The sequence below is a fragment of the Pocillopora verrucosa genome, chromosome 3 (assembly GCF_036669915.1).
Source record: "Pocillopora verrucosa isolate sample1 chromosome 3, ASM3666991v2, whole genome shotgun sequence".
In the NCBI taxonomy this organism is placed as follows: Eukaryota; Metazoa; Cnidaria; class Anthozoa; order Scleractinia; family Pocilloporidae; genus Pocillopora; species Pocillopora verrucosa.
The window spans coordinates 8,926,300-8,937,510 of record NC_089314.1 but is presented as its reverse complement, the minus strand read 5'-3'; the positions used below and the strand labels follow the sequence as shown (position 1 = coordinate 8,937,510).

Below are 11,211 nucleotides of genomic sequence, written 5' to 3'. Positions count from 1 at the left end.
ATGGAAAACAAACTTCTATATTTGCTTACTATTTGAAGACTTCCAGGATTCACACCGTTATCAAATGGATTTCTGATGACGTTAATCAATGCAATTTCAACAGTAATGGTCAACAGTAATGGTCACATACAGGTGTATAATGAAAGGCAAAGTAACCAGAAAAATATAATAGTTAGCAAAACAAAAACTACTGTGGCTTTTCTATATTTTTGTTAATACAGGAGCGAAAGACCTTGAGTAAATCGAAAATGGATATCATGAAAAGTTTATGCTTAGACATGTTCCAAACAAACTCAAAAATGTTCAAAAAATGATTGGTCATCACCAGCCCGATTTTAGCACTAATAGGACAGTGTACGCAAAATGCTTGTAATTGGAAAGTGTAAAAAGAGAGAGAAACGTCATGCCTTTGTATATGAACAGTGCGCATCGTGTGCTCGTGCTGTTGCTGTTTTTTTTCATGAAAACGTATAACACATTCTAGTTTCGTTCTGAAATTTTGTCATAGTTTTGAACAATTGGTAGCCGGACAAGTCGTCCAATTCTGTCGGTAATCATATTCGTAATTAAAAAAATCCCACGGCACGGTTGTTCAATTTTTTTCATTACTCGTGTTACATGGTTTTCTGGGGGAACGGAGGGGGATCTGTTGTCGCCAGGAAAGCTTAAAGGGGTACTGAAGGAAATTGACTGCCAATTAGAAAATTAGTTGGATTCCTTTGGATGCATTGATAACCTTTCTGTTATGAGTATGCGAGTATCGATTTCTATTTTGATTTTTCTGAATAGCCGCTGGTCAGTAAGCAGACTGTTTCATCCTTGTTGGAGATTTATAAGACTTAACTTACTTGCTAATAAAGACCAGAATAAAGAAAACCCCTGAGAAATTGAAGTCTGGACTTCCTAATCCGGTTCTTTTCAGAACATGGGCCCTTTCAAATATCTCGTACCTTAAGTTTACTTTTGCAATCGCCTTGCCAGCCTCCTTTAATGTTGTAGCAGTAGGATACGGAGCTGTCGCAAATTGACGAACGACTTCCAAACATGGCCTGTCGGCGCGAGCGAGTATGTAAGTCATAGAATATCCTCAGCTTGCGCTCATCGTCTGTTTGGCTAGGATCCATAAAGAAACTGTCAAACTGATAAAGCAGATTAAACTCAATAATTATTTCTGGATGGGAACCTAAAATGGCAGCCACCAATCTATGACCGCTTCTTGAATGTCCAGCGAAGAGCACAAAAGTTTCAACATTGCGATATAAAAATGTCAGTTCACGGTCCAGTTCTCCTTGAAAGAAGAAGAAGAAGAAAATGCGATTCAGTTACTTAATTAAGACAAAGAGAGTGTCCTGAAAAAAAATGAATTAAAAAAAAAAAAAACCGATTAATTCACGGAAGTACCTAAGATTAAGGGAGTGTACTATCAAAATGGTTTGTTCTACTGCATGAACTAAGACACATGAAATTTTTCTCCTACGCTTTTTTTGAAATTCGCACCTTGATTGTGATTACGGGTCTTTAGCTCAAACTTGGGTAAAATACAAGACTAAGAGCCACACAAAAGAATTGCCATCCCCAAGCCAATACAAACGGGGCCAAATTTGAGCCTTTTTCACCCAAAGAGGCCGCTGAAATTCGTTCGATTTGACATCAGAGATAATTGTGTAGACAGGCACAAATCAATGCTTCTTCGGTGACATGGTTGCTTAAGTTAAGAAGCTGCTAAGCAATCTATGATCGGCGCACACAGCCGGGAAATGACCAACACTGACTGTGCCTTTGTATTTTGAAACAACTAATTATGACTATTCAGTTTGAGTTGTAATCTCTAAGAACTTACGAGTATATGCAGACAGCTTGACAATGACAATAACAACGGAAAGTTTTTTTCCATAGGGATACTCAACTTTCGAATCGACAAATTTTTAGAAACGGACTCAACAATCGGCAATCACCAAAAGGACGAACATGGAAAGGGTTCTTAGACCATCCAGAGAAATTTCAAGATTTTTAAGAAATGTCAGAGTAAACTAGATTGTTTTTTATGCGCGTACTCAGACTAAAACTGAACAAACAGAGTCTGTGATTCGATCCGTGCAAAAGTATTTACCCAATCGATTCACTTTATATATTGTTTCTTTCGCCTTAACGTTTTTATCATTCTTGCCGCAATATTCTAGTATTATTTCTATGTATATATTTTAGAGCTTTAGTCAGTATCTCATTACCATTTTTACAATTGATTGTATAAGCGCATGATTTTATCCTTCAATTTGAAAATGACCGTTGAGCGGTTGTAACATCATTGCCTTTTTAATGTTAATTTTTATCGTAGAATCTGTTTCTAAAAAAATGTTGATTCGAAAGTTAAGTATTCCCATGAAAAATAGATAACTTTTCGTCGTTATTATTTATATCAAGCTGTCTGCATATACTCGTAAGTTCTTAGAGATTTCAACTCAAACTGAATAATCATAATCAATAATTTCAAAATACAAAGGCAAAGTCAGTGATTGGATATTTCCATGTGTGAGCCGGTCATCGATTGCTTAGCAACCTCTTAACTTAAGCAAGCATTTCACCGAAGAAGCATTTAACGTGCGTAGATTACGTACACGACCGGCTATAAATGAATGATCGGTACCTGTCTGCACAATTATTATCCCTGATGTCAAATCGAACGAATTTCAACGGCCTCTATGGGTGGAAAAGGCTCAAATTTGGTCCCGTTTGTATTGGCTTGGGGACGGTAGTTCTTTTGTGCGGCACTTGGTCTCGTGTTTCACCCAAGTTTGAGCTAAAGACCCGTAATTACAATCTAGGTGCGAGTTAAAAAAAAAGCCTACACGGGAAGTTAAATCCTGAGTAGAAAAGCATTCACCAGAGCACAGTTAATGACGGATGAAGAAGAAGAACGATGGAAAAAACCAAGGCAAAAAAAATAGAGTATCGACAATTATGCCAAAACCGTGAATTTTTTTAGTTAAGTGAAAAACCATTTTGATAGTCCCTTCCCTTAATCTTAGGTTCTTCCGTAAATTAATCGTTTTTTTTTTCATGACACTCTCTTTGTCTTCATTAAGTAATTGAATCGCATTTTTTTCTTTTTCTTCTTTCAAGGAGAACTGGAGCGTGAGCTGACATTTTTATATCGCAATGTTGAAACTTTTATGCTTTTCGTTGGACATCCAAGAAGCGGTCACAGTTTGGATGCTGCCATTTTAGATTCTCATCCAGAAATAGTTATTTCGGATGAGTTTAATCTGCTTTATAAGTTTGACAGTTTCTTTATGGATCCTAGCCAAACAAACAATGAGCGCAAGCTGAGGATATTCTATGACATACATACTCGTTCGCGCAGACAGGCCATGTTTGGTAGTCGTTCGTCAATTTGCAACAGCTCCGTATCCTACTGCTACAACATCAAAGGAGGCTGGCAAGGTGATTGCAAAAGTAAACTTAAGGTACGAGATATTTGAAAGGGCCCATGTACTGAAAAGAACCGGATTAGGAAGTCCAAACTTCAGTCTCTCGGGGTACTCTTTATGCTGGTGGTTATGAACAAGCAATTTAAGTCTTACAAATCTCCAACAAGGATAAAACAGTCTGCATACAGCGGCTATTTAGAAAAATCGAAATAGGAATCGATGCTTGCATACTCATAACAGAAAAGTTAGCAATACTTTCAAAAGGAGTCCAACTAATTTTCTAATTGGCAGTCAATTTCCTACGGTACCTGTTTAAGCTTTGTTGACAACAACAGATCCCCCTCCATTCCCCCAGAAATCCATGTAATACGAGTGATGAAAAAAATCGGACAACCGCGCAGTGGGATTTATTAATTACGAATATGATTACAGACAGAATTGGATGGCACGCAGTCCGGCTAACAATTACTATAAACTATGACAAAATTTGAGAACGAAACTAAACATCTGCTATACGTTTTCATCGATAAAAAATAAAAACTAGTTTACCCGGCGAATAAGTAGCAACGGTGCAAGCGCACGATGTGCACTGTCCAATTACACAGGCATGACGTTTCCACTTTCTTTTTACCTTGTCCAATTACGAGCACTTTGTGTACACTGTCCTATTAGTGCTCAAATTGGGCTGGTGATGACCAATCACTTTCGAAAATTTTGTCGCAATTTTATTTATACTTATATACCTCCTTTATTAGGGTCTTGTAGTGTTCCTTTACTTCCATTCGATTCATTTTTCCTTGGAAGTGAACGATAAATCAGCCTCGCGTGATATACGTATTGTAGTTAGCATTACTTTTATTGTCGTTTCCTGGGGGCGCTTTCTAAATTTTGTAAATGTGCATAGGTATATGATGGCTGGAACCACAAGTTTAATGGATTTAATGTGACAAAATTCATTATTTAAAAATATTGATTAATGCTAAGAAATTAGAACTTTCCTCTGGGCTCTAATGAAAGGGATACATTGCATACCGCTAAATCTTACGGGACTTATTTCCCTATTTTATGGAGCCCGAGTAAATTATTGCCCCGAGCAATGGTTGCTTATTCACAATCGCGTGAGTAAAACTGACCATAATATAAGATTCCACGTATTTTTTCCTCAGGTAATTGGAGACAAAAAAGCATCTGTAACTACTGCACGTTTGCATCACGAAAAAGGGCTTCACGATTTGCGAAAACTGGAGGAAGCGCTGGGGAATTCCAATCAAACTGATTAACTTCATCAGAAATCCATTTGATAACATTGCTACTATATGTAGAAGGAGACTAGGTGTGAATCCTAGAAGTCATCAAATGGTTAGTAAATATAGGGGTATATCATCTATCGTTTCACATTGGTTCTTATCAAAGAAAATCTTTTATTTTTCATAAAAATACCTGATTTTTTTTTAATGGACTGGAGAGTTTCATCACGACCTAAAACGCTGGCAGATTCAATACGATCGCTACATATCCGGGATCAGAGCCGCGTATCTTAATCGCGCGGTACAGAATGCACCTAACCTCGACTTCTGGATCGAAAATTATTTTATCAAAGAGCAGACAATTCAATATCGTCATGACCTGAGGCACTATCGGGTTCTCAATGTATACAGCCGAGATCTGAATATTTCGCTTGTGTCATGCAAAGCCTTATATTTTTTTTTTCTTGACAGGTACGCAACACAACAGCGTTGGACTTTTGCATTGATTTTTACTTCACTAAAGTGCGGACAGTTCAATATCTACGTGATCTAAGTCACTACCAGATCCTGAATGTATGCAGCCGAGATTTGCTAACAAATCCACGACGAACTTTACAAAATGTTATGTGACTTTGTTGGTGATTCTTGTCACAGTGAATTTGTCGAATTAGCAACAAGAGATCTCTATTCCAAATCATCTCGGTCTAGGTATTTGATAGAATGGAGTAACGAACAGAAAGAAAGTCATGGAAGAAATCCAGAAATATAGCTTTTTGAAATCTTTATTTTCGTTTGACAGTGATTAGTGTCACCATTAGACTTTGACGCTTATTCATCAACTTTATCATGTTAATTTAAAACTTTCCTTGTAATTGCATACATGTTTCTGTTACTGTTGTTTGTTTTGTCCAATCAGCGTTTTGTTCTACAGTTTAAATTCAACTTTGTACTTTGTAAAATCAGAACTGAAGGTGACAGAAGAACTGCCAAAACATGGTTTTAAAAAGTGTCGTTTAATTTCTTAACTCCGTAACATATCTGTTGCTGTCCAGATCATTTGCTACCTTGACAAGAAAATAAAATCCTAAGAAAAGACCTGTGCCCTTTTTGCCCTACATGCCTAATCACGATTTCAAGCGCTGTTTGGAAACTTTGCAGCATCACCCCATGCCGGTGGTGGGTATAGTTACTCTGTACCTGGACAGTGGTAGGGAACGTATAAAGAAAGAGTAAAGGTATAGAATGGAATTAGTTACAATAGGCGTATTAGCAAATGCGAATGGGGTGGAGAAGGGGGAAGGGGGGGGCATTGGATATTCTAACAAGTCCAGATGACCATTGAAAAAGATTTTCGCCGAATAGAAATGATCGTAAGCTACGTTTAGAATAATTGCTCGAACTTGAAGCATAGAAAAACAAAATTCCCTCGTAAAGATCCTTATTGCAGGTGTTTGGATTTCGGATATTCTGAGAAATGAGCCGTTGAGAACTCGATAGGGAGTCACACTTGTGGAGTCAGACAACAAATTGAGTTCACAAGCAATGAGTGTCCGGCATAGTGCATGGATCAGCAAGTCGGAACTGAAAAACTCATAGTTAGCTACCTTTGTGCGGTAGTCTTAGATCCCGTTCACACCAAAACTTAAATATGTTTTAAAGCTGTTTTGTTAAACTCTATTTTATTTTTCTCGTACTCATATAGGCTGCATAAAGTGACGTTTGTTGACTTCCAAAGTGACACATTGAAAATACAAGTTAAAGATTACTTGAAGTTTAAGGAACATTCTGTTAAGTTAGACATATTTTGCTGGGCAGATTTCTAGATATTATAATCAACAATGACATCCATTTTCCTGTCACAAGTGTTTACAGTAAGGAAACCTTCACGGCTTTCTGACCAATCATTTTAGCTATATACCTTATCCTTATAAACTAGGTCTCATTCGCACTCTTCTTGGTAGAGCTTACAAGATCAACAACACATGGTTGGGATTCCACCAGGATATCAAGAAAGTCACTGAAATCCTAAAAAAGAATCTTTTTCCAGCACATCTACTTGAAAGGGGTTGTCAATCGATACCTCACGCTGACCTGTAGTGAGTGCAATCTCCCGGTCTCCGTTTCGGACACTGCGCTCACCTTTTATTTCAAATTACCTTACATTGGCCCTCTTTCTAATGTCACGCAAAAAAGAGTTCGCCACCAAGCGTTATTTTAACAAAATAGACATTAAGTTGGTTTTTCATCTTTTAAAATAGGTTATATGTTTGGTGTAAAAGACTCTATCCCTCTTGGGCTCCGTACGTCTGTGGTTTACAAGTTTTTATGTGCGGGTCGTAATGCCTGCTATGTCGGCGAAACCTCCCGGCATTTATCCACACGTGTGCGTGAGCACTTGGTCAGTGATAAGACCTCTCACATTTTCAAATATTTACATAATGTCGTACTCTATGTTCTGATAAGTGTTTTAATAGCATCTTAGGTCAAGCTTCCACAACTTTCCAACTTAAAATCAAAGAAGCTATCCACATGCAATGGGGGCAACCTACACTTAATCATCAACTCTATCATGTTAATGTAAAATTTTCCTTGTAATTGCATACATTTTTCTGTTACTGTTGTTTGTTTTGTCCAATCAGCATTTTTTTATACAGTTTACATTCAACTTTGTACTTTGTAAAATCAGAACTGAAGATGACAGAAGAACTGCCGAAACATGCTTTTAAAAAAGTGTCGTTTATTTTCTTAAATTCGTAGCGAATGATCTATTTACGATAATATGTATTAGCTGCTAAGGTATCCGTTACTATTGAATAAAAATTGTGCTGTGTAGCTTTTCTTTAAACTTGAAAAATATTCCTTTCTCCATTGCACCTCCCGTAGGGGTATCATTTAATCTTAAAGTTGTAAAATGTGTAGGAGATATTTAACATTTTAAAGAAAAAAAAATTAGGTACACATAGTATTTTGTGATATATATGATATATGACTTTCATATATTCTTAACCGTCTATTCATCACTTCACGGGTTTATTTAGAACCACCATCATGACCAGCTCCCAGTTGGCTTGTTGGCTCAGTTGGTAGAGCGCTGCACCGCTATCGCAGAGGTCATGGGTTCAAATCCCGTACAGGCCTGAATTTTTTTCAAGCCTTATTTTCACTACTGCCTAAGTAGTGCACATCACTGCGAGGATCACTTTCATTCACGTCTTTATCCGCAGTTCAAATATATGACTTTCATATATTCTTAACCGTCTACATAGTATTTTCTTCGTTTTAACGCCACGGCCAACAGGATAAAGGGCTCTGCAGAGGCAGTGAAAATGAAACATACGTAAAGGTAGGTCATGATTAAATAGCATTGCCTAACAACGTTCCGTTGTGAGTTGCCGTTTTTAATTTAAAAAACGGTATGTTCACGAGAAGACTGGTTTCAAGGTATATAATGTTTTTTTCCTAATTCTTAAAGTCAACAACATAGTCCTTTTAACGCCTCTATGGCACAATATTTTCATCCAATCGCCAGGCAAAAACGAAAATATTTTCGATTGAAATTACAAGTCAATCGAATAGATTTGAACACGGTCAGCCGGAGGTTCCCGCATTGATGCCTATCTATGAATAACAAAGAGGCACTTTTCAAATCATCTTGAGGGTTGTTTATGGTGTGTGCACGTCTTACTTTTTCACTTTTAGGATACAAAATCCGGAATGTGTCACCAAGTTTTAAAAGTCGCAATGTCAATCATTAGTATTGCCATCTATGCACTTCTTTGGAACACGATGACCCGTTTTGATGGATACGAAGGTAATTGAATCGATGAACTCTCCTTGTTTGACTTTCATTTCCTCGAAGTTCTCATATCAAATTAATGTTAAAAACATTTCTTCCTCCCTTGCCTTTCTTTTCTTCACAACAAGTGACATATTTCATGTTAATAGCAATATTGTATCGAGAAGGCAACTACAGTCTAATAGGCGTAGTAACAAGCTAAAAAGCAACCAAGTAGCCTTCCTTTTGGAAAGAAAGGCCTGTGACCAGCTGATAAAAATGCATTTGAGACTTGCAGCCAGAGCTATATTTACCCTTGATTTCATGTTAGTATTTTTACGGGAATAACTGTTTATCTTTACTGTTCAGTCTGTTGTGTTCCGATCATCTATTGCTAAGCAGTTTCTCCTCTTAAACAAACTTTTCATCGGGCAAGCATTCAATGTATATAATGAAATAGTTGATAAAAAAAAAAGCGTAATAGCTCAGTTGGAACTTGAGTCAACTAAAATTTACATCTAAATTGACAAAGATCTGTTTTTCTTTTGAACTGAATCGTCAAAATATTCTCCAGCCTTGAGAAAAAGATAATAATGGAAGTTAAGCATTTCTATGAAAATAACTTTTGGTCATTACAGTCGGGAGAAGGTTTCTGTATCAATCTGTCTGCAAATACTCGTAAGTTCTTAGAGATTAGTTCTTAACCGAGTTATCATATCATTTATTCCAAAATACAAAGGCACAGTCAGTGTTTGGTTAATTAACTTGGGTGCCGATCATGGGTTGCTTAACAGCTTCTCTACTAAAGCATGCATTTCACCGAAGAAGCATTTAACAGCACAAACGAGAATTGGAGCCACAGGTGTAGCGGTTTCAGTTTGAGACATCGAAAAAATGTGGCCTCTATTCACACTCTCTCTTAAGGGAAAACATTGCACAACACCAAATCTAAGGGAATGATTTCCTTTATCCAACAAGTGCCCGAGTATATTACTGTCCAATACGTGTGACCCCCCCCCCCCTACTGAATATTGGCTACGAAAAAAATTATTGCGAAGTATATTTTACTCAGGTAATTAGAGACAAAAAGACAGCTATAACTACTGGACTTCTCAAGAATTGTAAAGGGCTTTATGATTTGCGAATGCTAGTGAGAATAGTAAATATTCCTCTCAGGCTAATTCACGTCATCAGAAATCCTTTCGATAACATCGCTACCATATGTCGGAGAGAATTGCATTTGGATCCAAGGAGTCGTCAAATAGTAAGTAAATAGAGGGGGTTTATAGTCAACCTTTATAATTGTCTGAAAGTCAGAGTAAACTTTTTTCGTTCTGTTCAGGGCGATTCTCGTGTACATTTACCACTGGTTATTCTGTTGTCTTTTTTTTACACTTTTTAGTTGGTGTCTACTCTGTTTGAACTTAGTTTTTTTCTTTCAGGATATTTGTGATCATACTTGGATTTTTCAAATATTTTGCTTGTGTCATGTGATGCCTCATGCTTTCCTTGACAGGTACGTAACACAACAGCGCTGGACTGGTGCATCGATGATTACTTCACTTAAGTGCGGACAGTTCAATATCTGCGGGACCTGACGCACTACCAGATCCTGAATGTACACAGCCGAGATTTGATAGCGAATCCACGCGGCACTTTACAAATGTTATGTGACTTTGTTGGTGTTTCTTGTTACAGGGAATTTTTCGAATTAGCAACAAGAGATCTCTATTCTTAACCTTCTCGGACTAGCAATTGCCAAGCTTCAGAAAAGCTTCCCAAAGTGGTAAGATAAAATTGAATTAAGATTAATTTTAACATGAACGTTTGAGTTTGAAAAGCATGCCTCATGAGTGGTTAGGAACAAAAGTGAATAAACCATTTTATACTGAAATCTTATCAAACAGTTTCAAAAAAGATGCAAACGTTTTAGAATATTATTTTATTTGACTTATAGGACAATTCAATGTTCTCGCCATAGCTTGTATGGTATGTCTACATAAAAAGAACTCGTCGTCACTGATTCTTTTTTATGCTAGCGATTGTTCGTTTGTAGGAAACCTCCCACTGAATCGTAATAAGGTGTCATTTATGATTAATTATAACTTGCCAAATATTCGCACTTTTGGTGGGTTGGGAAGGGGGACGGGCATTGAGTTACATCCCAATTAAGCCTTCTGGGAGAAAAGATTCCGTCTTTTCGTTGACTCTCTCTCTTCATTATTTATCACCCTTCATTAAGCCTCTTTGAGTGCATTTGTTCTTCGTTTTTCATCGGTCTAGAGCCCACTGGATGACAATCAAATAACAGCCCGCATATTATTGTCTGTTAATGCACGATACGCTCTATTTGAGTTTGGCCCCTAATGATATTCTGCGTATGTTAAGTTGTGACAACTCTGATTATCGAAAACGTCGTAACAGAAAAACAAAAGTCATCAAAAATATTCCCGTCAACGAAAGACAAGCATTCAATGTGTATAATCCAATAGTTGATAAATAAAGTATCAAAGCTCGATTGGAACTTTAATTAATTAAAATTTGTATCCAAACTGACAATTTTTTTATCTTTTAAACTGAATCATCAAAGTATTCTTTAGCCTTAAAAAAAAAAATGACAAGTTAAGTATTTTAGAGCAACAACATTTGGAACGCTCAACGGTCATTTTCAAGTTGAAGAATAAAATTTTTATCAAGCGCTATTATAATCAATTGAGACAATACTAATGAGATACCGACTAAAACTCTTAAATATTTACAT

At 36.9% G+C, this 11,211-nt stretch overlaps 1 protein-coding gene and 1 non-coding gene across 2 annotated transcripts; both read left to right on the top strand.

Annotated features, from left to right (window-relative positions):
• Positions 1-2,901: 2,901 nt before the first annotated feature.
• Positions 2,902-10,132, top strand: LOC131786789 (uncharacterized). The gene is made up of 6 exons (XM_066163458.1): positions 2,902-2,932; positions 3,121-3,441; positions 4,595-4,698; positions 5,147-5,248; positions 9,523-9,714; positions 9,967-10,132. The coding sequence occupies exons 1-6, from the start codon at positions 2,902-2,904 to the stop codon at positions 10,015-10,017; spliced, it is 801 nt and encodes a 266-aa protein (XP_066019555.1). The 3' UTR covers positions 10,018-10,132.
• On the top strand, positions 7,741-7,813 carry Trnas-gcu (transfer RNA serine (anticodon GCU)). The gene has a single exon. It is a non-coding gene; the product is annotated as a tRNA-Ser (tRNA).
• Positions 10,133-11,211: the final 1,079 nt, after the last annotated feature.

Bases quoted from the DNA above. Each gene is read 5' to 3' on its own strand.
- LOC131786789 (XM_066163458.1), top strand. From the start codon at position 2,902: ATGAAGAAGAAGAACGATGGAAAAAACCAAG. The intron at 4,699-5,146 runs AACTGATTAACT...TTTTCTTGACAG, and splicing joins GCGCTGGGGAATTCCAATCA to GTACGCAACACAACAGCGTT. The intron at 9,715-9,966 runs GTAAGTAAATAG...TTTCCTTGACAG, and splicing joins ATCCAAGGAGTCGTCAAATA to GTACGTAACACAACAGCGCT.